This window comes from Chrysemys picta, chromosome 15, assembly GCF_011386835.1.
Source record: "Chrysemys picta bellii isolate R12L10 chromosome 15, ASM1138683v2, whole genome shotgun sequence".
Taxonomy (NCBI): domain Eukaryota; kingdom Metazoa; phylum Chordata; order Testudines; family Emydidae; genus Chrysemys; species Chrysemys picta.
In genome coordinates, this window is record NC_088805.1 from 2,158,582 (window position 1) to 2,183,374 (window position 24,793).

General features: G+C 50.9%; 1 protein-coding gene across 5 annotated transcripts in view; it reads left to right on the forward strand.

The window, feature by feature from the left end:
* The window catches only part of THOC5 (THO complex subunit 5), a 30,566-nt gene that overhangs the window by 1,775 nt on the left and 3,998 nt on the right, over positions 1-24,793 (forward strand). For 3 of the 5 annotated variants that reach the window (XM_065568169.1, XM_008173304.4, XM_005307670.5), the window contains exons 2-18: positions 175-285; positions 1,218-1,361; positions 2,574-2,687; positions 4,427-4,524; positions 5,187-5,333; positions 8,146-8,260; positions 8,908-9,040; positions 12,281-12,358; positions 12,855-12,895; positions 15,529-15,628; positions 17,867-17,975; positions 19,860-19,961; positions 20,463-20,559; positions 21,059-21,173; positions 22,080-22,183; positions 22,365-22,452; positions 23,149-23,264. In XM_065568169.1, the coding sequence (XP_065424241.1) occupies positions 190-285; positions 1,218-1,361; positions 2,574-2,687; positions 4,427-4,524; positions 5,187-5,333; positions 8,146-8,260; positions 8,908-9,040; positions 12,281-12,358; positions 12,855-12,895; positions 15,529-15,628; positions 17,867-17,975; positions 19,860-19,961; positions 20,463-20,559; positions 21,059-21,173; positions 22,080-22,183; positions 22,365-22,452; positions 23,149-23,264 (1,797 nt within the window). In that variant the 5' untranslated portion in view covers positions 175-189. Of the gene's footprint in view, positions 1-115; positions 286-1,217; positions 1,362-2,573; positions 2,688-4,426; positions 4,525-5,186; positions 5,334-8,145; positions 8,261-8,907; positions 9,041-12,280; positions 12,359-12,854; positions 12,896-15,528; positions 15,629-17,866; positions 17,976-19,859; positions 19,962-20,462; positions 20,560-21,058; positions 21,174-22,079; positions 22,184-22,364; positions 22,453-23,148; positions 23,265-24,793 lie in introns of all 5 variants that reach the window. The other 2 variants (XM_024109910.3, XM_008173303.4) reach the window with 1 other exon arrangement.

Consider the following 24,793-nt stretch of genomic DNA (forward strand, 5'->3'; position numbering starts at 1 on the left):
GAGGGGCGTGATGATCAGGACAAGAGTTGTAGTGACTAGGATAGGGAGGGAGGGGTTGGATTACCCTCCCGCTGGTGTACTAGTGCTCTGACAGTAGCTCCGGTTTGTTTCAAAGGAACTGAGGGACTCCTCTTTGGAGACGAGTTATTTCTATATTCCTCTCCTGCTCCACAGCCTGTGAAATAAGAAATGTCGTCTGATTCGAGCAAGAAGAGGAAACCCAAGGTCATCCGCACCGATGGGGCTCCACAGGAGAGCAAGCGGAGCAGGGCTGACCCTGACCAGGTGGGGTAGGGTGATTATAAGCCTGTGGCAATTCTGCATGCAGATCAGATGCCTGTAGGGCTGGCTGGAATGCAGAAAAAGAGGCTGTCATTCAGCTCACTGCTTTGTTCTGAAAGCTCTTGACATCAGAAAACTATCACCCCCCACATGTACGCTGTATTATAGGGGTGAGCTTTTCAAAAGCACTCTGGGTTGGCCTTACACTACTCTTACTGAAGTCAATGGGAATTTTAGCAACAATTGCCTGTAGCAATTGTAGCATCCTGAGAAAAGATGGTTTATGGCTCTGGGAGCCAGAGTTTGCACCTTGTGCTCTCTGAGCAATTTTTTTGTGTGTGTCACAAATTTGCACTGCCCCCAAAAAGATCTTGGGGTGTTTTAAGAAGCCCTGAAAAGATTGAGGGGGGATTGGGTGTGGGTGGCAACTAAACTGGAGCCTAGTGCTAACGAACTGTCTTCCATCCTGTCTGATAATTGAAAGAACTTTACTCACTGCTCTTTTTCCTCTCTTGATTGTCAAACTACGTGGGGTTGGAATCGATACTGGTGAAAAAACACCCCCCTGAGCGCAGCAAGTTACAGCGCTGTAAAACACCAGTGTAAACAGTGCCCCAGCGCTGGGAGCCGCGCCCCCAGCCCAGCGCTGTAAACTAATCCCCTCGGGGAGGTGGAGTACCTGCAGCAATCACACTTGCACTTCAAAGTGCTGCCGTGGGAGCGCTCCCTTGGCAGTGCTTTGGAGTTTCGAGTGTAGCCATGCCCTTAGCTCGCAAGACTTTGAGATCCCGGTGGAGTTTGCCATACCAGCAATTAGTTAGATCTTCTCAGGATGCATAAAGCTGCTTTAAACTTGGAATGGAGGGAGTGTCGATTTGACCCCACGGGGGGTGGGGGAGTGTTAAGTGCTGCTCTGTATTTCTGGCTCTTTGCAGGATGTGAAGTATTACAGTGAAGAGGCAGAGGTGGAACTCCGAGATCCCAACAAAGACTATGAACTCTACAAGCAAACCTGCCAGGAACTTCAGAGGCTCATGGCAGAAATCCAGGATCTGAAGAGCAAAGGCAGCAAAGACAGTGTAAGAAGAAGCCCCTAGAGTTCTTTCCCCTGGGCATTTTTAAATATCTTTCTGCTGTTCCAGGAAAGCAGTGGGTTTGAAATCCACATGGCATCCTAGCAAGATGCACAAAGGGGGAAGGCGTTTATTACAGTCTCAGCAAAACCAAATAACATATGAGGACTGAATAGCTCAGGAGAGCGGTGTGGGGACAGGAGAGAATTTAGCCCAGGTTATTGATTACCGCTGCCTGATGCCTGTTTGGGGGCCTGTGTGAAGCGAGTTGGTGGGTCTCGTTCAAGTTCCTGCTAGGCAGGTGTTCACATAGCAAGCTGACTCTAATGACTGTTGTTTAGAGAGCAAAGAGCATGGACCTTAACTCACCTCTTGCCCCCACAGGATGGCCACATCGGCTCAGAGTTGAGACATACTGTTATTGAAAGCGGGCACTGCAGCTGCCTGTGCTTTGGCTGGTCTGTGGCTGAGAGGAGGACTTCAGCCAGGGCTGTCAGGCTAGCATCTGTCACTACACCTAATACAATGGAAACATGGGTGCGAGTCATTGACTGAAGTCTGTGTGCCTCCAGGATAGGGTAGATCCACCTGGTAATAGTCAGGCTTGTTTGATGATTGAACCAAAGGGTAAACACACTTGGTCTCTGAAAGGTTTAAATCCCAGTGAAGGATGTCATGAATCCGGCCTCCTGAGCGAAAAAGAGCCCTGTATTGAGCCCTTCTGATTCTGATTCTTTCCTGGACTAAGGAAAGAGTGTGGAGAGAGAACCTCCGTGTCTATTTCCAGTGAGCCTGGAAATATGTGGCACCTTAGGAAGTCCTAGAGATATTAACCAGCGTTTCACCTTTGAGAATTGTCTCATAGATTCCAAAGCCAGAAGGGACCATTGCGATCATCCCATCTGACTGCCTGTATAACAGGCTGAAGACCTGTTTCAAAATAATTCCTAGAGCAGAGCTTCTCGAAAAACATCCAATCTTGATTTAAAAATTGTCAGTGATCCACCTCACCCTTGGTAAATTGTTCCATTGGTTTATTACCCTCACTGCCAAAAATGTACGCCTTATTTCCAGGCTCTGCACTGCCCCCAAAAAGTTACTTGTTCTAGTTACTCCTCCCATGCACAGTAACAAAGTGTCTCTGCAGTGACCATCTACTCAAACAACAGTTACTAGTGAGTAAACTTCCTTACGCCAGCTCTCCTTCCTACTTGTCAGGCTGTTGCGATAGAAGAGCGTCGGATCCAGAGCTGCATGCACTTCATGACCCTGAAGAAACTCAACCGTTTGGCTCATATTCGACTAAAGAAGGGGAGAGATCAGACCCATGAGGTACAATGGAGGCCAGAGATTGAAAGGGATGCTACCTGGAATGGCAGAGGATCTTCTGGAATGGCGGGGGGGGCGGGGGGGGGTACTGTCTGGTACCTTAGTGCACACTGGATTAGATCCAAGTGATCTCTGAGTTAGAGGTTTACAGGGAAACTCCACTGAAGTGAAGCAGATAATCTAATAACTAGAATGAATGAAGAAGCAGCAGCACCCTCTTAATGTCTCAGACATGATATAACAGTCAAGAAGCTGCTATTGATCTGATGTGCAGCAGGGCTGAGAAGAAAATAGTGCCTCGCTCTTGTGTAGAACTTTGCATCCCTAGATCTCAAAGCACTTTACAAAGGAGGTGTATCATTTCCTCCTTGGGCCAGTGAATTCTCCTCCCTGTACAATGGTTACCCAGCAGAGCTGGGTATAGGCCCCAGGGCTCTCAAGTACCAGTCCATGCTGCCCTGCATTTTCTCCCTCCTTTTCTATCTGGAGATCCTGCTTGGAAGTATCCATGTCGGTACAATCAGACCATTCACAGGTCTGGGTTGGAGATAAAGACACAGTGATGGGTATTCCTGGAAAAAGCTTGACTTACGTTCTTATCAAGTAAATACGCAGGTAGTGAGCTAAGAAGCTGTGTTGTTGCTAATCGCTGCAGCCTCTTCCTTACAACTTGCCATGGCCTGTCCCTTGCTTCAGCCATGAAATCCTTTTTTTTATTTTTAATGTGGAGAATCAAGTTTATTATTCAGATTCCAGATTTCTGCAGGGATCAAAATCCTCTCTCTAGGTATTTCTAATTCACCCATTACCATAGCACCAGTAATTGTCAGCTTGATAGTATATCAATGTAGAAGTAACTGGTAAATCCCAAACACTGTGTTTAAGATAAACCCTTATTAATTACGCATAAACCTCCAAGTAAGCTGAGTTGATATCATTGAACTCCTTAGAACAGGGGTCCACAAACTGGTGTGTGGCTGGGGCCTGGGCCAGCCCCCACAGAGGGCAGGGAGGAAGTGCCACCCAGCTCCGCTGCTGGCCCCAGCTGCCAGCCCAGCCTCTGCTCCCTTATCCCTGTCTGCACCTCGCCCCTCACGGAGCCACAGTCCCTCTTCTGGCCCCGCTCCCGGTGTGTGTATGGGGGAGGTGCGGACAGAGGTAAGGGGGTGGGCGTGAGGTCAAAAGTTTGAGGACCACTGCCTTAGAACCTTCCCAGCCTGGCTAGCTCCTGGAACCCTACATACCTGCATGCTTGCTCTAACCCAGTCACTGGTTTCCAATTTGCAAAACTTTTTTGCAGTGAGTAGTGCCCACAGGAATGAAAAGCCTTAGCAGTGTCCTTATAGCAGGCACGTAGAGTTACAAAGCCAGCTTCTCTTCTGATCTGGCAGGTTTTGTTTGCAGTAGTTATAGATTCAGAAGGGACCACTGTGATCATCTGGTCTGACCTATCTAACACAGACCAGAGAATTAATTCTTTGAACTAGAGCAGATCTTTTAGAAGAACATCCAATTTGATTTGGTTCTCACCCTGATCTCCCCACTAGTAATGAGCTCAAGGCCATTTTGTACAGGCTGGTGTCCATATCATCTCCTGGGTTTCACCATGGCCATTCCCTAATATCTGCCATCTCCAAATAGCAGCCCTTAGTCCTTGCCATCTGTTGGACACGTTGCTCTATTAATTCTGGTTTTATCTGCACTGTGATTTTTACACTCACCTGATCACATTCTTCTTTCAGGCAAAGCAGAAAGTAGACGCCTATCACCTGCAACTCCAGAACCTGTTGTATGAGGTGATGCATCTGCAGAAGGAGATCACCAAATGCCTGGAGTTTAAGTGAGTACAGCAAGAGAGAAGGAGGCTGTAACTTGAGTTGCACGTGTCAGATACAAAGGGGCTTAGGAAACGTGTGATGCCTAGAGTCACAAGGAGAGCCTAGCTCCAGTCTCTGAAAGATCATAAGAATCCTGAATGCAGCCATACTAGGGCTGAGAATCTGGCATGTGATCTGGATATCCTGGAGGTTCCTTGGGCAAGTGGAAGGAGACTGGTGCATAGGGAAGAGTCAGGACAGTCAGGATAAATACTGTGAAGGATTTTGATAGGCATCGTGCTGGTCTAAGGAAGTTTTCTTTGGATTAGTCTCTAAAATGCTTAACTGAACTGCACAGTGTAGTTATTCCAGAGGCTGCACCTTCCACCGTCACATCTCTGAGCTGATACAAAGTGAGACTGCCCCTCGGCTGACTCCTCAGTAAATCCCAGGAGACACAGCCAGGCAGGGAACATGTGCTGCCAACACCCAGGAAAGGAATGGCCCTGTTCAGTTATGAACTGTGTGGGGCCTGTTGCCATTTTGCTCTCTGGAACTGTAGTAATTCATGTTGCAAGGTGGGTCTCATAATTGGGAAACAATGAATGCTGAAGTTGTGAGATTGCTGGTAATGGTGCAGCTCTGCACCGGGATTCCCAGCCTCATCCCTCCTCCATCTCTGCAGGTCAAAACATGAGGAGATTGATCTAGTGAGCGTGGATGAATTTTACAAAGAGGCTCCTCCAGAAATCAGCAAGCCTGACATCACCCTCAATGAGCCCCACCAACAGACCCTGGCCCGCCTCGACTGGGAGCTGGAGCAGCGCAAAAGGTAAGCCAGTGGGCCACCATTCAGATCAGTCCTGTCTCTACCTGGCACCAAGCGTTTGCTGGTGTATACATCACAGCCCAGGAACATGCTCTTTGAAAATAACCAAACGATACAGTAACAACAAAGAGGCTACAAAGTCAGTTTAAACTAGTTACTAAAGGACAAATGGCAGATCCCTTTGTAACACACAGATGGGCCTGTCTCTCAGAACTGTTTCTACCATACAGTAATTTCTGGTTTATTCCAAACAGTGTCTTGATCCTGTTTCTCAGTTCAGGGAGTCTTCTCTCATGTGACTAATTAAAGGGAGCCGGAGCTATGCCCTGGTCTCTTCCCAGAAGAACAACACCCATTGTTTGACAGAAGTGGGCTGTGAAGAGTAATTCTGCATTTTAAAAGCCTAAGAGCTCCCTAGTTCAAACGAGGAAGGGGAGGTGTATGTTATGAGGGATGTAACTATGATGTCATTGATTCAGGCAGCCCCATATAGAGCCGTGCATTTTAACTAGGGCCACTTGACTTCATTGACTCTGGAAGCTGATCCTTGTAGCAAGGAGTGGGCCAGCAATGCAGCCATGGTGGCAGTGCTTAGATCTGATCAGCTGTGTGCCTGTGAAATCCAGTGTCCACAAGACTGGCTGTGGAATTGACCTGCAATCCTGTACTAGACGGGGGATGGCCTTAGTCTTTTTAATGCAGTTGATCATGCAGCAAACAGACGCGTGATACTTGGCCTGGCATAAAGAACTACTGGCAAGTCCATGGCTGTGAATTTGTGCTAGTTGCACAGATTATATACACCACCAGGTGGCGCTGAGAGCATGCAATTCTTTGTCCGTTGCTGCTTTCCAATGGGTCATCATTAACGGGCTCAGCCATCACCAATCCTAAATCATCCATCGGTAACCTCAGGAGGAGCATCCTGCCAAAGGATTGCTTTAGTGTCCCGCTAAAAATGTCTGCACGTTGGAAACCGTCTTTAAAAAGCAAAGAAGAGCTAGGGTGAGGTTTTCCCTCAGAAGTGAGTGGAAGGTGTGTGGTTAAATCATTAGTCACCTGTGCAACTCCTAGCCCTAGTGCCTACAGTGTTCAAGGTCTCTTTTCCCTGGCTTGGCAACTCTAATTTGTGGGGTGTAGTCTCTTGAACTAGCTTAAAAGTAGGTTTTATTTATGAGAACTCTTCTGACTGGAAGCTTTGTGGGTTTCCATTTCTGCCATTCTCCAGCCAGTCACCCCCTCCCGTAACATCATGGGATAGGTATGACTATGCTGTTTAGCTAAAGCTGTATTTCTGAGTGAGGCCTGTGTAAAACTGGCATTGTGGGGATCCGCGTCTGTCTTGGCGGTTCCGTTCCAAACAGCCTTAGAGCCTTCCTGTCAAAACTGTTTTTCTGATGGAAAATTGGGTTTTCCACAAAACAAGAATTTTTCACAAAACGGCTCTGCTTTCCGTGGGAAACCTCCATTTGTTTGGGGTGAAAAACTGAATGCTCAAAAGCTGAAATATTTTGATTCTGAAATGCCACCGCAGTGTGTAGTGAGAGTTGTAGTTTGGCTGCCTCATGCTTCCATTCTTCTCTATGGGCTAGGCTCCCCAGCTGGACTTCATCTGCCATGATGCAAAACTGCTATGATACATGCCATCCCTCTTCAAGAGTGGAGACCATGGTACATCCTGGGACATGTAGACCAAGGAGCCTGTATAGAGCAGAATGGTAGCATTGGACACCCAAAGTACAACTCCCATCAGACCCGGCGGTGGCATTTCCAAATCAAAATATTTTGACTTTCAGGCATTCTGTTTTTTGATGAAAAAAATCACAGGGGCGAAAGAACCATTTTCTGATCAGCAATTATCCTCAGTTCACAATTAAAAGTGATGAGGGGGGTTTCACCTCTTGGGTTCTGAGAGTCAAGCTGGTCTCTCTCTCATTTTATCAGAGCCAGTAGTAAAGGTTCTTTAGGCCAAATAAGTCCGTTAGTCATATGTGAAACCTCATTGTCCTCCAGGAGTTTGCACAGCTATTATTAATAGGCACTTAATAAAAATAAAAAAAAAAATGCTTCTGATGACAGCACATGATGGAAAAGACTTTCCTGTAGCTGTTTTAGCTCTGCGGGGCTAACAGACCCAATAAAGCAGCATGAATGTACTTTGTCGCTAAAGTCAGCAGTTGAGATGCTAATATGGGAGCAGATCTGGGGAGTAAGGAGGGTCCATTCCTATGTCGTCATTTCTTCAAGTAGAAAAGCGCTTGGAATATGTTGCTGTGTTTACTAAATGGCACATTTACTCTTCAAGTTTCTCAGATAGTTTCTCCTCAGTTTTATTTTCATAGAGTCCAAAGCCTGAAGGGACCAGCTAGTCTGGAATGGAGTTTACTACCTGCTTTGGGCTGCTTCCACAGGCAACCCAACTCTGAGAAGATCCATGTGGAGATCCCACCTCAACAGTTCTCTCTTAACAGATTCATGCTCTCTTGAACTCTCTTCAGGGTTCTTTTCAACTTTTCCAGTTTTCCAGCTCTGCTAAGTTTCTTGCTGTTTGTCTTCCCTTTTCCTTGGATTTTAATGAACTCTTCATTTATCACATCACTTCAGAGGCGACAGCAAGGTCAGATATCGATCAAAATAGGCTCTGAAGCAGACTTCAAAGCATAGAGGGACCTGTCGCGGTTCAGGAGCCCCTGACAGTGGAATCAGGAGCTCTGGATCCTGAGGTTTAGAAATGCACCAACAGGGAGCAGAGATTCTGATCTGACATGTGTCTCCTTTGTGAACGCAGTGCTGTAAATATGCTTCTCTTGTGCAGGCTGGCGGAGAAGTATAAGGAGTGTCTGGCCAACAAGGAGAAGATCCTGAAGGAGATCGAAGTGAAGAAGGAATATCTGAGCAGCCTCCAGCCCCGGCTCAACAGCATCATGCAGGTACTTCCTGAGCTTAACCCAGCACTCCTCTTTGCCTGGGAGACTGGCCGCTTGCAGTGAGTCTGTGTGTTTCCTGCTAGGTGGATCAGAAACCCTTTGTGCTGCCCTTGCCTGTCTGCCCTCTAGCCCTCAGTTGTTGGGGGGTAGCTGGTGTGGGGACAGGCGGTCTAAATCCACACAAAGGGAGATTCAGAGCACTGGGAGCAAGGGGACTGAGGCTGTTCGGAGGCGTTGGAACTACTTCCTGCTCCTTTACCTGCGCTTCCAAATCCTCACAGGGCGAGGATTTCCTGTGCAATCCCATTGTGCAGTGGCCCCTGCCGAGGTGCTGGCAGAAGACTCGTTAGATGGGACCTTCCATGGAGAGCAATTGTAGCCTCCTCCCCTTGCATCAGCCTTGGCTGGGAAGAGCAGGTGAAGGAAGTGGGTTCTCTCCCATCTGCAGAGCCATTAGTCCTCCCCCTGTTATCTCTGGTGGCTGCTGCTGCTGAGCACCCCAAGGTGCCCTCTGTCCAGAGGGTTGTGTGTGCTCCTGGCACAGGTTCCAGGTCTCCTGCACTGCAGCATAGAGCACAAAGCTCTCGGTGACTGGGCTGGTGTGCAAACAATTCCAGTGCTAATCGTGCGTGTGATTTGTGTCCCGCCAGGCCTCCCTCCCTGTCCAAGAGTATCTCTTCATGCCTTTCGACCAGGCACATAAGCAGTACGAGACGGCTAGACACTTGCCACCACCTCTCTATGTTCTCTTTGTCCAAGCCAATGCCTATGGGCAGGCCTGTGGTGAGTATCAATGGCGGGGGAGTGGGGGTAAGGCAGTGGAGACAGCCTTCATCTGTGTCACTGAAAGCTGTGATCTGAGGGGAGTGGGGAGTCCATCCCCCATGGGCCAAATTTCACAGCTGCCTGCAGAAAACCCTGCTGTTGCAAGACTCACGGATGACTCTGCTTCATCCAATCCACTCTGCCTCCGCTGCTTCTGCACGCCCTGTGTGGCTCCTCCACTGCTGCTCTTGGAGCCCGGTTGGGAGCAGCCACAACCTGGGAGCCAGCCTGATGAAGCAGCATCGTTTGGGAACCTAATTCATTTGGCTGCTGTGGCTGAATCCCTCGCCCCCTCCCTCCCACGCCCCTCCTTTGAGAGCTCTTTTCAAACCTCTGCCCCTTCCATCCCTGGTGGCCCACTCAAGGTGATCAGGGATTGTGGGCACTGCTGCAGTGACGGCTTTAAAGCCAGCAGCCAGCTCAGATATGCCACGTCAACAGCCCCCACAGTAGTATGGCGTTGGCACTTGGCACTCCTGCCTGTTGGGTTGTCATGATCCAGGACCATTCAGAAAGGGCTGTCGAAGGCCATGTCTGCGCTGTTGGGACAAAAGCGGCGTAGCTATGTTGGTGGAGCTATGCAGCCATACCCCCGTGATGGAAGGGGTGTTTCCATTGGTGTCAGCACTCCAGCGCCCCCAAGCAATGGAAGCATTCTTCTGTCAGCCTAGCTGCGTCCACACCGTGGGTTAGGTCAACATAGCTACGGCGCTCGGAGGGGTGGGTTTTTCACACGCCGAACGATGTAGCAGCCTGGACCAGGCCTTACTGCTTGCTGGGTACGGCTTGGGAGATCAGCTCCTGTGTGGCTTCCTCTAGTGGGACAAAGCCCGTAACTTGTCAGGGAGACGTGGTCCAGGGCAGAGCCTTGAAATTGACCTGGCTCCCATTCCTTGTGTGGCTCGTGTGCAGTAAGGAGGCGATCCAACCCCTCAACTTACGAGAGGCTGAGGGAACTGGGGTTATTTAGTCTGCAGAAGAGAAGAGTGAGGGGGGATTTGATAGCAGCCTTCAACTACCTGAAGGGGGGTTCCAGAGAGAATGGATCTAGACTGTTCTCAGTGGTGGCAGATGACAGAACAAGGAGCAATGGTCTCAAGTTGCAGTGGGGGCGGTTTAGATTAGATATTAGGAAACACTATTTCACTAGGAGGGTGGTGAAACACTGGAATGGGTTACCTAGGGAGGTGGTAGAATCTCCTTCCGTAGAGGTTTTTAAGACCTGGCTTGACAAAGCCCTGGCTGGGATGATTTAGTTGGGAATTGGTCCTGCTTTGAGCAGGGGGTTGGACTAGATGACATCCTGAGGTCCTTTCCAACCCTAATATTCTATGATTCTAAGTCCTCTGTCAAAGCACATGGGTTGGCAGCTCCCAGGAGAGCCCAGGCTAATGCCCTCTGTGCTGACTGTACCTCAGTGCGCTCCTGTAACTTCATCTGCCAGTCAAGGGGGCCCCCCTTCCTTGCCCTGCAAATTCACTGTTGCTGAGACCTGTTTAACTGTCATCTGCTTCTCAACACACACAGCCAGGGGATAGCACTTCTTTTCATCACTCTTCCTCTCCCTTCTGCACCTCTCTCCCTCCCCTCCGTCCCGTCCTTTTCAGGCCCACCCCATTAGCGAACATGAAACCCTCCTCCCAGCCCCTCAGGCAGGATGAGTACCTTTCTTTCCTTGCATCTGAGACCTGCCAGAAGCCTCCTTTGTAGCAGAAGATGGTTGTTTTTAAAATAGCCAAATCCCCGCCCCCTGGGTTTAGAGCTTCCTAGAGCCCCAACAGGGCCCAGCGTAGAACCCCAGTGTGTGGCCCTTCTAATTCTCTGTGCAGTGCTTGGATACTGTGGTGATGGGCACCCTGGAAACCCCTAAACCAATCCCACAGCTGAGCTCTTGGGGCTGAGACTCCTTAGGGATTGCCAGGCTAGATTGGACCCGAGGCCAATCTACTCCAGCGTCCTGTCTCCGAGAGTGGCCAGCACCAGATGCTTCGGGGAAGACGTAAGAAGCCTGCAGTAGCAGATGTGGGATAATGGGCTCCCATATTAAGTCTCAACCTGATCTCTAATAGTTAGTTTTGGTGCTTCAGGACATATCATTAATATAACTGGATATTCTTGTTATCTGTATACATGACCAGTCCTTTTTTTCTTGTCCACTGTCTGTAGTGGGCCACTCTTACCACTTCAAAAGTTATTTTTCCTCCCTTGGTATCCTGCTGTTAATTGATTTCTCTCATTAGACTGACCTCACACTTGGTAAAGCACCCCCATCCTTTCATGTATTTATACCTGTTCCTGTATTTTTCACTTCATGCATCTGATGAAGTGGGTTCTAGCCCATGAAAGCTTATGCCCAGATAAATGTGTTAGTCTCTAAGGTGCCACAAGGACTCCTCGTTGTCCCTTTTTAGACTCTTGCAAAGTTCTTGGCCTCAACAACTTTAGTGGCAGTGAGTTCCATAGTCTTAATTAAATGTTGTGTGAAAAAGGATGTCCTGTGATCAGTTTTGAATTGTTCTTTTTACTCCTTCCAATTGCTGACATGCAGACATGTGCATGCCAAACGCTGCTGACCAACTTTCATCTCTAGTTCTTCTTTCTTCTTGGGATGTTTCAGTTGAGGCTCCTCAGCCCAGATGCAGTTACCTGCTACAGCGATGAGCCTGGTAAAAATGCCTTGATGGGTGTTGCATTGCACAAAATCCATTTAAAGCAGGATCACAACGCATCTGGCATTTTGCCCCTGACATAGGGGATACCAGCATTTGGGGAATGGGGCGTATCGATGGAGGGTAATGCGAAACAATAATCCGAGTGGGAAATTTGTGATTCCCCCTCGCACCACAATGTCACTAGAGTGTCTGGGTGTCATTACTGCCGTTCCACCTGAGGAGAGGTGCACAAAGCATTGGATGGGAGGGTGATGTCACCACAGCTCTGGAGAATGCTTACAAACAAAATATCTTACGCTGTGCCGCCGAGATGCCCGTGACGCTGCAGGTTCAGATCAGCTGCCCACTAGGCACTGAATCTGCCTGTTGCGAGTGGGGAAGAGGCTACAGAAGTAACTTGACAAACTCCTTGGCATCCTTGCTTCCAAGCTTGATGCCTCTCTAGGTGGCCGGCAGCAGCAACCTTCCCTTTAACTGCCTGGCTTCCTACCTCAAGATGTGCTGAATGGCGCTTTGCTCTCCACAGATAAGAAGCTGGCTGTGGCAATCGAAGGGAGTGTGGAAGAAGCCAAAGCCCTTTACAAGCCACCAGAGGACTCCCAAGGTAAGTTATAACTTGATATCCCACCTGCCTGCCTTGGCCCGGCCTGGGGGCTGAAAGCTGATACTGGGGCGGGGTGGTGGTGGAAGGATCCGAGGAGCAGAGTTGTTCCTTGGGCAGGGCTTAACTAGCTCTATAGCTTATATCTGTGCAGTGGTTGCTTAACTAGCCTTGGCTCCTCCCTCACACCCGACTCATCCTCCTGGAGAGACCGGCTGCCGGGTGTTAGGAAGAGTCCCTCCAGCACTGCCCAGTTGCACACGGCGATCTCGGTAGTGTAGAGGCTGTAAAGGGGCCAAAAGGCATGTAACACGCTGAGGGCCTCAGCTGTGCTAAGTGCCCCTTTGTGGGGCACCGGTGTCTCCCCAGGCAGTGCTGGGGTAGTGGGTCCCTGGGGCATGTGGTGCCAGGGTACCTCCTTGTCACCGTGATGTTTGGACAGTCTCTCAAATGGATCCCTGCACATGGCTCTTGTTTATCCCTCTGTTTGAATGTGCAGATGACGAGAGTGATTCTGATGCTGAAGAGGAGCAGACCACGGTAAGGGACTAGCACAGCCCCAATATTGAAATCCTGGGGTCTACTCTCACCTCACGTGGGTGGACCCACCTCTGTTTCTGCCAGTGAAGCATTAGATAGTGCCTAGAGTGGGGGGCTGAGTCGGGGCCAGGGCTTCTCTTCCCTGCTCTGCCGCTGATCCAACGTGTGATCTTGAGCAAGTCACTTCTCCTCTGGGCCTCAACGTGTCAATCTGTAAAATAGGACTGACAATGCCTCCTGTCACAGATCCACAGGGTCTACTCCAGCAGTGGCCAGCCTGAGCCTTAGAAGGAGCCAAAATTTACCAATGTACATTGCCAAAGAGCCACAGTAACAAGTCACAGCAGCTCCCCCACCCCGCTCCCAGCACCTCCCACCCACCGACAGCCCTGCCGATCAGCTGTTTCATGGCATGCGGGAGGCTCGGGGGGGGGGGGGGGGAGTGAGGCCATGGCAGGCTTGGGAGGGGGTGGAAAGGGAAGGAGTGGGTGCAGGGCCAGGGGTTGAGCAGTGAGCGCTCCCCAGCACACTGGAAAGTTGGCGTCTGTAGCTCCAGCCCCGGAGTCGGTGTCTAGACAAGGAGCCGCATATTAACCTCTGAAGAGCCGCATGTGGCTCCGGCGCCCCAGGTTGGCCACCCCGGTCTAGTCCATGCCCAGCCTGTAACCAGTCCCTTGGGAGTGACCCCTTTAGTGCCCTGGGCCCCAAGGACTTACACTGCTCCTAGAGTATCTGCAGTGCCACCAGGCAGCCTTTCCAAACCAAGTCTCCTGGCCTCCAGAATCGGAAAGTCCTTTGGTTAGCATGGAGCGCGGAGGGCTGATTTAAATCAGCAATGTAAATCGTGATTTAAATCACCCAGTGGAAAACCTCCTTTATATAATTGATTTTAATCATTTGTACTTCAGTGATTTTTATGAAGAAAAGTGCAACTTTATTGGTTGATTATAACCATTAAAACGTGTTGATTTACAACTAAATAGAACCTGTACACTTGATTTGGTATATCTTTTTGTTATCTTGGGGGATAAACTGAAACTATATAAATTTATTTAAGTAATTATATAGCTTAATAGTTTCAAATTTTTGTTAATTGTACAAGAGTGAATGACATATTGCTTATTTACTAGGTAATTCGCTTTTTGCGCCTGATTTGTGTCAAATTTCATTAGGGTGGTAACTGGAATTTAATTAAACACACAGAACAGCATTATAAGATTTATTTTTATTATACAAACCAACTTTTAAATGTTTTGGATACATAAACTTCTCTTATCAAAACATGTTTCACATTTACAACTCAATAGGGATTCATTGTAGTCTGTGAATTACTTGATTATTTCAGGTCAGCCAGGAAAAATTTTCAAACATGCTGATAGGAAAGTGACTGGAGCTTAAGTTCCTACTCACCTCAGTCTCATAAAAAGGAGAGACCATTTCCTACGTTACTTGGGCTGTCCTTCAGACTTTCAAAACTAGTAGACTTCATTCCCTCCCTCCCCATTTTTATTCCTTTTAAACCGGTTTACAAGAAAAACTTACTGTGATTGGAATAACATCAAAAATAATCTGATTTCAAATAAAATCAAATTTCTTAATTTTTTTTTTCTTTTTTCAAATAAAACCTCACTGATTTTTCTCTACCCTGGTGTGGAGAGGCAAAGGTTGGGGTAGAATTCACCCTGGCCAGCACTGCCATCTGTCCCTTTCTCCTGAGTCCCTGGGGTCCTTCTGGCTCCAGAGGCGAGCTCTTAGCTCCCTGCCACCTTTCCCCTTTGTTCTCCAGCTCCAGGCCTTTGCTCTGCTTCTCCCTGCGGGGGGGATCTGCTTCCTCTTGGCTGTGGGTTGCTAGGTGTGAATGTCCTGGCTATTGGGGTTCCCTTTGCCTTTTGGGATCCTCCATTGATATGGGTCAGTTTCAGCCAGTCCTGACACACCCATTTACACCCCCCCACACACACAGTTACATGGCCCAACACCTCCTGTCCCCTGCTCTGCCCCATGAACAGCTTTTTAATCCTTTATATTCCGTGCATAGCAATGCAAAGCTTGGGGGAAACTGAGGCATACAGAGGAATAATAAAAATATTACCAAAATAAATATTACCAAAATTCTCACTTTGTCACACCTCCCAAGGAGGGGATGTGAGGGTTAATGTTCTCAGAGCCCTTTCCGTTTTCAATCCGTTTTCAAAGTCAGTGGGAGTTGCGCACCAAACTGCCCTAACTGCCTTTGAAAACCTTCTCCTAGGAGGTTTGCATGACTGGGCTCTGTATGCCAGGCATAGGGTTCAGGTTCTTAGTGCTTTGGGAGAAGGTGCACACACAGTACGGGCAGTCAGACGTACAGATGCTATCGGAGAGAGCACTCAGCAGCTCCTGAGATCCCCGATTACCCTTTGTGGACTTGGCAAATCACAGCTCTGTGCCTCAGTTTCCCTATCTGTAAATTCCCTACCTGGCATCCAGGATGCTGCATGGAGTAGTTCTAATTAAGTTACTGTGTGAGTGCTAAGCATTGTTTTGCCTGCAAAAGACAGAAGCTTACCCCATTTGCCATGAGCACGTCGCCATGGGGTGGGAAGAATGTGACATGTTTTCAGGCGCTGTGATTTTGCTCTCCACTGCTGCAGAAGCGTCGCCGCCCCACGCTGGGTGTGCAGCTGGATGACAAGCGCAAGGAGATGCTGAAGAGGCACCCACTGTCTGTTACCATTGACCTCAAGTGCAAAGGTACAAGGGCAATAGACATCGAGAGTCGGGTTCTGATCTCAGTGTAAATCCATAGACTTCAGTGAGCCATTGGATGTACACCTGTGCCTGTGAGATCAGAATGTGGCCTCCAGAGTCAAGTTTCAAAGATCCACCTTTCTGAGTAGCTGGGAGTGAGTCACACAAGAGTCCGTCCCGTCCCATCCCGTCCCGTCCCCCCCCCCCGTCTGTCGTCCCCCGTGTGACTGAACAATGATCTTCATGGCAGGTCGGCCCAGAGTGAGCCAAACCATTCCATGTAGGTGGTGAGGGACAAAGACAGGAGAGACCAGTGCCCTGGCCTCCCAAACAAAAGGGCAAGTGAACTCGAACTGTGGTAATGGTGGAGTTGCCAGAGCACCCTGGCGCAGCTGTTCTGGGGAGGGAAACTTGTCTGGCTTCTTATTGTATGGTATTCTCATGCCCTCTGGATGGGCCGGGGTGTTTGGTCCTCAGTAATCTTTAGGCAGTTCTTTGCTTCTCTGCTCTCGGGCACAGGGGAGCAGGGTTTTATCTGTCGGTTCTGAGAACATAGAGCCATTGGTGCAAAAATCAGGGCCCTCTGGCTGTGCCCTTTGGCCTCTGCACCAGCAGCTCTGCAGTCCCAGGCTCGCGTGGAAGCACTTGGCTCTGCCTCCTCCAGCAGAAACTCCTCTGCATGGGGCTTGGCACCCTGCAAGACCAGAATTCAGGAGCTTCTGCAGCACTGTGTTAGTCTCACAGGTTGCCAAGGCCACCTCTGAGGGGAACCACGCCCTGCAGTTGGTACGTCCTAGCACCAGACAGTGGCTGTGCTAGCGCAGGTATTTCAGATGGCACCTCTGTGCCATTTCCAGACGTGGCAGTGCTTGTCCTGTTGGCATGAGGGGCCAGGGAGACGGGGGTTCCTTGGCCATGTGTTGCACTCTTCTCCCATATGTAGGATTCCCAGGGCAGCAGTATGTAGTGTGACAAAGTTCTGTCCTTGACTCCGTGGGTCCTGTGTTTCCTGATGGATTTTGCTAACCTCAGAGGCTCACTGTGACCCCCCACATGGCCCTTCTCTCTCTAGAGGCAAGGGTCACAGTCCACTGAGCCATTTTCATCATAAGAAAGCAAGGGAGGTGAGGAGAAACAACCCTCCCTTGTACAGTCTGTTGTCTCCCAGTATCCGTGATTAATCAGGGAGGGGAGAGGGGAGCCCAGGCCCACCCTCTACTCCGGGCTCCTGCCCAGGGACCCTAAAATTAGCAGCTATGGAAGCTGACTTTTGGGAAATAGGGCGTGTACAATTCCCTGGGCTACTTCCCCACAGCAGCCCCCACTCAATATCTTCTTCACAATTACCTCAGGGCCTCCTTCCTTGCACCTGATATGGATTCGTACTACTTCATTCCTCCAACAGCACAGCTCCCTCCTATAGCTCTTGACACCCACACTGCACTGACTAACTGGGATGCTTTTAACTAGTTCCAGCCAGTCCTTGATTGGCTTCAGGTGTCCCAATCAATCTAGCTATCTCCACTGCCTTCTAGAAGGATCTTAATTGGCCCCAGGTGTCTTGATTAACCTGGAGCAACTGCTCTTTGGTTACCATGGTACCAGGGATTTGTTTAGCCTGGGGCTAACATACCTGTTCCTCACTACTTTACTGTAGCCATCTGGCCTTGCCCCATCACAGTAGGGCCTACAGCTGTCCAGGCTCAGGCTTTGGATCTTGTCCTGTCCCACAAGCCAAGCAGGATCAGGCTGGTCAGTACTTGGCTGGGAAAGTGGTGCTGGGAGTTCAGCAAGGGGCACACTTTGCTTTGAGCCAGCATTGCCCCAGCGCTCTGGCCTGAGGCTAGGGGATCAAACTCTCTTTCAGAGGAGACCTAGAACCAAAGTCCTTATTCAAGATCCTCAGCACATCTCGTTAGAGAAGGGGTATTAACCCCAGTGGCCTGGCCAGATCCCAGGGTGGGATATTGTATGCTGCCCCTGCACTTTCAGTTCACCTTGATCACTGACTCCCTTATCTCAAATTTCCTTCCCCTGATTTCTAGCTTATAATTGTACATAGTTCCCCCCATTTGGTGTCAGTGTCTACATCTGGCCAGAGTCAGCAGCCGCATGAGCCAGTGAAAGCATTACGGGGTTTGTGCTCCTCTTGATTGTTTTCTTCCTTTCTTCTCTGCCCTGCTCCATCATCCCCACAAATGGCTTTTCGTTCCCATGCCCATCACCAATGTCACCGCACAGACGACAGTGTGCTCCACCTGATCTTCTACTACCTGATGAACCTCAATGTCATGACGGTGAAAACCAAGGTGACCACTGCTACGGAGATGACCACGCCCATCAGCGCTGGGTAAGTCGAGTCCACGGAGGTGTCACGGCCAAGTCTGTTCCCAGTCCTGCACTGGGAATGGAATTTGTCTGACATTGATCTCACCACAGAGGAGCTGCTGTCCTCAGCGTTTTCTGTTCAAAGTGACCCTCAGATATCTCCTGCCAAGCAGCCCACGTGACAGAGGCTTGACTGGTGTTGAGCACGGCAGAGGGCTTAGCAGGACTCCTTCCCCCTGACCTCTAAAAAGCAGCAGCGGGGCTGAGAATTGTCAGGATGTGCCTCGCTCCTCCCTTCCCCGACTGAAAAGTTACAAGCTACTTTCAGTTGAAATGCTGCCTGCATTTCTGCTCCTGCCTCGGCGTGAGCAGCCCAGCAGAGCTTGGACCTGGTGGCTTTATCTCAGCCTTCCCTGCATGAGGCGACTACCAGCAGGGAGAGCTGTAGACATGAAAATCCTCCTGAACGAGGCAGTTGGCCGCATTGCTCATGTAGCGTCCTTCCCTTCAGCAAGGGGGACCCGTCCCGCAGCCCTTTGTCGGCCAGCCGCTAGGGTGATGCAGCTGTTCATTCAGCTGCAGTTCGGGGGAGGTTGGGGCGGGGCGCGGTGCAGAGACAGAGTCCTTCTCTAATCTGATTTATCCCCTGCAGTGAGACTGAGGGATCAGAGTAAAGGGAGATGGTCACGTGGATTTGATCATTGGGAAAACAAATCTGCTCCCCTTGGAGTGCGGCGTGTCTGCTGCTTCAGCCAGCGGGCCCAGATTAATAGGTTAGCACCCAGTCAGGAGGAGCTGGGGCATCTCATCTGCTTGTCGCATTTAATTACCATCTTGCAGATGAATAGTTTCCTTCCCTTCCCCAGGCCTGTGTCTGGCACTCTCCCTCCACCTCCTTGTTCTGCGGGTCACCTTGTCTCAAGAGCCGTGGATAATGCCTTCTGCCGGAGAACCTATCCAAGTTTGATTAGTGTGAGAATTGGGCTGAAACTGCAGCTGCAGAAACCTGCCCTGGACATTAATTCAGCAGAAAATGCCCAGTTCTGAAGGAGCTCCAGGGATGAGATGGGAAGTGGGGGCTGCTTGTCTGTGCACCTCATAGCGTGAGCTTCTACGTGGCAGTGGACAGGCCCCCTGGCTTGGAGAGCTTTCTCCATGGCAGCGCACCCTTGCTGGTCAGGGGCAGGGAAGAGGGATGTTCCTGCACGGCAAGGCCCCCCCTTGCCAGCTGGGGGGAGGAGGGGTTCCTGTGCAGCAAATGAAGTCCTAGTTAATAGCAGGCTGCCTGCAGACTCTTCCAGCTCAGTCCTTTGTCGCCTGCAGCTGCCCTTCATCAACTTGCCTCTCCACCTCAGGGCCCAGTGTGCTTTGCAGCGAGCCGGCCCTGTGTTCTGCAGCAGGGGTCCTGTGCCCCTCGGGGCGTGGTGCAGATTCTGTGGCAAGTGCAGACACCTTTCAAACAAGATTTCTGTGGCATGGTATGTTCAGCCAGCTGCCCCTCTTGTCTGCGGGGAGATTAGTAGCAATTTCTTTTACACCAGCCCTGCAGTTTTTCAGCATGCCACAGGTTGGCCATCTTTAGGTTTCAGAGTCAACCCATTCAGATGGCTTGGCGTAGTTTGCCCCTCTCAGCTGCTCCTCCAGGTTCCCGTAAAAGCCCATCAGTGCATCGATTTACACGCGGGTCGTGTTTTCATAGTTATCGCTACAGCCAGGCAGGGGAGACAGCTTCCAGGAAAAGGAGATTCTGGATCCCAGTTCTACAGCCAGGGTGGAAATCCGTGGCTGTGGGGCCCTGCTTGAAATGTGCTTCGTCCATGGCCAGTGCACTCTGCTCTTAATGATCCCAAAGAGCACTGTCATTTTGGAAACGGTGTGGCTGACTTTAGGCTTCCCTCTCCCCCAGAGATCTGCTGTCTCCAGGCTCCCTGCTGAACTGCCTGTATCCTGGGGATCACGGGAAGAGAACTCCAAATCCAGCCAACCAGTTCCAGTTTGATAAAGTCGGGTGAGTCGGCTGTACATCTGCCCCTACCCTTTGTCATGTCCAGCGCCGCCCAAGGAGGCCAGTCAGGCAGGGCAGCCTAGAGCAGGAGACCAGGGTGCTTGCGTCGTTCCCATCATGACGTGCAACCTAAAGGGCTTCTCTCGCCAGTGTGCGCTCTGGGGATGCTTTCTAGCCCAGGACGGCTGGGGCAGCCAGGCCAAATGGCAATACCCTACACTCAGGCTGGGCTGCTGCTTCCGGAACAGCTGGGTGATATGGTGGCTCTCTATAATGGAAGCCTTGTTTAGCTGGGAAAAGAACTGATACCTGGAGTTCGGGACTCCGATGCCTGCCCGTTTGGGGTGTGCATGGCTGCATCAGGAGCCGGAGTCGTGCTGTTGGTCAGTGTCGGGGAGATGGGTCTGTCTGCTGCTTCAGGCACTCCAGGTCTGGCTTTCACACATCGGGGAGATCCCCCTCTGTCCTGCGTGGCATTGCGATATTTTCCTTTTGTCTCCTAAGCATCCTGACCCTGAGTGATTACGTGACAGACCTGGGGCACCCCTACGTGTGGGTGCAGAAGCTGGGTGGCCTGCATTTCCCCAAAGATCAGCCTCAGGTATGTCTGAGGCACAAGCGACGGAAGGTGTTTCCTGAGGCCCTGCCAGGCTGTCATCCCCTCTGCTCTGCAGGTGGCTGCTTCTCACACTTGGGATCTGAAGTCAACGGGTGCCAGCTCCAACGCCAGGTGCAGCCAGCTTTGGTGGCTACTGCAGGATCACATGGCAGTCACTCCTGAGCTCAGCTTTGGGGGCTGAATTGCGGCAGGGACAGGCTGGTGTTTCCACAGTCTGGCTCGGCCATGGCCCAGCCTTGTTGGTTTGGTGGGAGCCAAATCTAGCTCCTCTTCTCAAGTGGGAGTTAGTTTCCTTCGGGCTAATTAGATGGAGGGGGATGGGCATGTTCCAGAGAGTAACCAGAGGGAAATGTATTTTCCCAGTGTGCTGTGCACTGTGGGATACTATGCTCAAGGAATTCCAACACAGCCAGCTGTCGGCCCCTGCTAGTGGGGGAGGAAGGAAATCCAGGCTCTAGGTCACAGTCCTCCCTGTCCGCAGCCCACAGTGACCGCAGATAACTCGCTGAGTGCCAGCCACATGGAGATGACTATGAAGTTGCTCAGGACGAGGCTGCAGTCCCGCCTGGCTCTCCACAAGCAGTTTGCTTCACTTGGTAAGGACACCGCATCCTCCCAGTGATCTCCCTCCTCCCCTGAGCATAGAACGCTGGCCATCAGAGCAGGGTTGTCCGTTTGAATCCTGTTAGAAGAGGTGACAGTAACGTTTCCTTGAAGGGATTCCATGGCTCTCCGCCAGCAGAACTGCCATGCTCCCTTGTCCTTTCCGCAGACACAGTGCACGGCTCCTGCTTTCAGAACAGGAAAGTGAAACCCTGGTCCCTGCAGTGATCGTCTCTGACCCCCCCTTGTTGGAGTTCTGCTTACAGTGGCTCTGTACAAATGGCCCCGTGGGTGTCTCCTGGTGGCCAGATCAAACTCCCCGTATACCCAGTGGAAGGTTGGTCTAACTGGCCAGTGCTGCAAGTTCCACCTGGCTTCAGAAAGTCCAGCTGGTCTTTCTGTCTTTGGTGCTGTCAGCAGCCGTGAAGGCTCTGCAGATCGAGTGTAGCTGGCAGTTTTACTGATAATGTGTGAGGAAGGTTTTACTTCGGCTCACTCGCTCCCAGCAGCTGGATTGGGCTGCATTCACTCTGCCCTCTAACCCCATGCTGGGAATCAGTTGGGCACGTGGAGGGAGCTGAGTTGCTCCCCTCACAGCCTGCACTTTGCCGAAGTTTCTCCTGTCCATGTGCAGACCTGCCCCACCCTGCCCAGCCTGTGGGCTCTGGAGGGATCACGGCACAGGCTGGTGAACTGCCCGATGCTCTTGCACATCCCTCTAGTCAGTGTCTGGAGACATCAACTTCAACTGAAGAGGCCCCTGGACTCCATTTGACTGTACCTGAGCTTCTCCCCTCCCAGCCCCCCGGTTCTGTCTTGATTGCCCCAGACAGTGCAGTGGGGTTTGAGCCGGCCCATGGGGTTCAGTGCTGCTCAGCTGGCTTTGTCGTTGCTTTCAGAGCATGGCATCGTGCCGGTCTCCAGTGAGTGCCAGCATCTCTTCCCTTCCAAGGTCGTGTCGCGCTTGGTGAAGTGGGCTGCGCTCCCCTACGAGGATTACCTGGTAGGTGCAGATGCCTTAGGTGCAGCGCCAGAGCAAGGGACCGGCTTCAGCTCCCCACGCTCCCCGTTCCCCATGGCAGAAGCAAATCCATAACCCTGCACTTTCCTGTCCTCGGTGCCCACGCTGCAGATCTGAGCGCACAGCTTTGTTTATCCCCCTTCCCGGGTGTCTCCCCCTGCAGGAGCTGTCCTACACCAAAGACGTCGTGGAGGCTGGCTTGGCTGAAGACACTCATCTCTATTATACGGCGCTGGTAGAGAGAGGGACAGGTGGGTGCGTTTCCCTTCCTTTAGTCTCAGGCTCCAGGGAGTGCCGCGTGTGGCTTCCCTTGTTCCCTCTGACATTACACTCAGAAGCAGCCAGTGGGACGTGCACCCCTCAAGCCTGAGGAGGGGTTAGCACATGTTGATGGTCCTTGAAAGGCTGAGACGTCACTAGCAGGTGTCAGCAGCAGAAGCTGTTGGGACAGTTAGATCAGTGGTCTCAACCGTTGTGGACAGCTGTGCCCTTTCACTAGACAGTGGCTCCGGGGGGATCTGCTGTTGTTCCTCCCCCAATAAGTGACTGGTGTGGGCTCTTCTAGACTTTGATTTTGGCCAGCGCACAGCTTCAGTCTGCCATCTGCCCTCCTCCCTTGCTCGGCCGGCACCCTGGAATGCTGGGAGGCATAACCATGCCTGGAAGCTACACTGGCTTTCTTTCCATCATTGCCTCCCTGACAGGCACCGATGTGGTTCTCCAGAATGCTCTGGCTCTGTCGCTGAGTAGCTGGTTGGGGGAGACAGAGTCCTCCCAGGCCATCAACCTAGATTCCGAAAAGCAGATCCAGGGTGCTGGAAACAAGCCGAACTGGATGGGAGCTGCCCATTGGCTTGAGAGCAGTGCCGAGGCCATGTGCATCCCTGAGGGGTGGGGAGGTTCAGGGGTCGTGTGTAATCCTAGATCTCTTCCTTTGCACGTCTCAGCCAAACTCCAGGCCGCTGTCGTGCTGAATCCAGGCTACTCTTCCATGCCACCCATCTTTAACCTGTGTCTGAACTGGAAAGGGGAGAAAACCAATAGCAACGACGACAACATTCGGGTAAACTGGAGGGGAGAGGGAGAGGGGTCAGATCTAATGTGGTTTGGAAGTGCCAGAGCCACTGCTGGGTGATGCCAGTCACTGGCCTGTTGGAAGGAGTAAATCAGCAGGCATGGCAGAGGCTGGGGGGTGAATGGGCCGTGGAGTCTGAACTCCCCTCTTGCCTTTTGGGAGGTAGCCTGGCTGAAGCATCTTGGTAGCAACTGTACCGGGCCTGCTGAGGGGGGATGGGGGAGGATGGAGAGATCTTGGGTTTCCGGGGGTGTCGAGCCAGCCCCTTCACCATAAAGCAAGGTTCCTGCAGCAGATGGGGGGGGGGGGTCCCTGGAGGAGACACTTCGCAAGCAGGCTGGCTAACCTACTGAGGAGGTCTTTAAATTAGGTTCACTGGGGGAAGGAGACCAAAGCCCTGAGATAAGTGGGATACCAGGAGGAAGCACGAGCAGGAGAGCGTGAGAGGGGAGGACTCGTGCCTCATACTGAGAAAGCAGGACGATCAGCGAGTTATCTTAAGTGCCTATACACAAATGCAAGAAGCCTGTGGAAAAAAGCAGGGAGAACTGGAAGTCCTGGCACAGTCAAGGAATTACGATGCGATTGGAATAAGAGACTTGGTGGGATAACTCACATGACTGGAGCACTGTCATGGATGGATATAAACTGTTCAGGAAGGACAGACAGGGCAGAAAAGGTAGGGGAGTTGCATTGTATGTAAGAGAGCAGTATTGACTGCTCAGAACTCCAGTATGAAACTGCAGAAAAACCTGAAAGTCTCTAGATTAAGTTTAGAAGTGTGAGCAACAAGGGGGATGTCGTGGTTGGAGTCTGGTATAGACCACCAGACCAGGGGGATGAGGTGGACGAGGCTTTCTTCTGGCAAGTAACAGAAGTTACTAGATCACAGGCCCTGGTTCTCATGGGGACTTTAATCACCCTGATATCTGCTGGGAGAGCAATACAGCAGTGCACAGACAATCCAGGAAGTTTTTGGAAAGTGTAGGGGACAATTTCCTGGTGCAAGTGCTGGAGGAACCAACTAGGGGCAGAACTCTTCTTGACCTGCTGCTCACAAACAGGGAAGAATTAGTAGGGGAAGCAAAAGTGGATGGGAACCTGGGAGGCAGTGACCATGAGATGGTCGAGTTCAGGATCCTGACACAAGGAAGAAAGGAGAGCAGCAGACTACAGACCCTGGACTTCAGAAAAGCAGACTTTGACTCCCTCAGGGAACTGATGGGCAGGAGCCCCTGGGAGAATAACATGAAGGGCAAAGGAGTCCAGGAGAGCTGGCTGTATTCTAAAGAATCCTTATTGAAGTTGCAGGAACAAACCATCCTGATGTGTAGAAAGAATAGTAAATATGGCAGGCGACCAGCTTGGCTTAACAGTGAGATCCTTGCTGATCTTAAACACAAAAAAGAAGCTTACAAGAAGTGGAAGCTTGGACAAATGACCAGGGAGGAATATAAAAATATTGCTCGGGCATGCAGGAGTGAAATCAGGAAGGCCAAATCACACTTGGAGTTGCA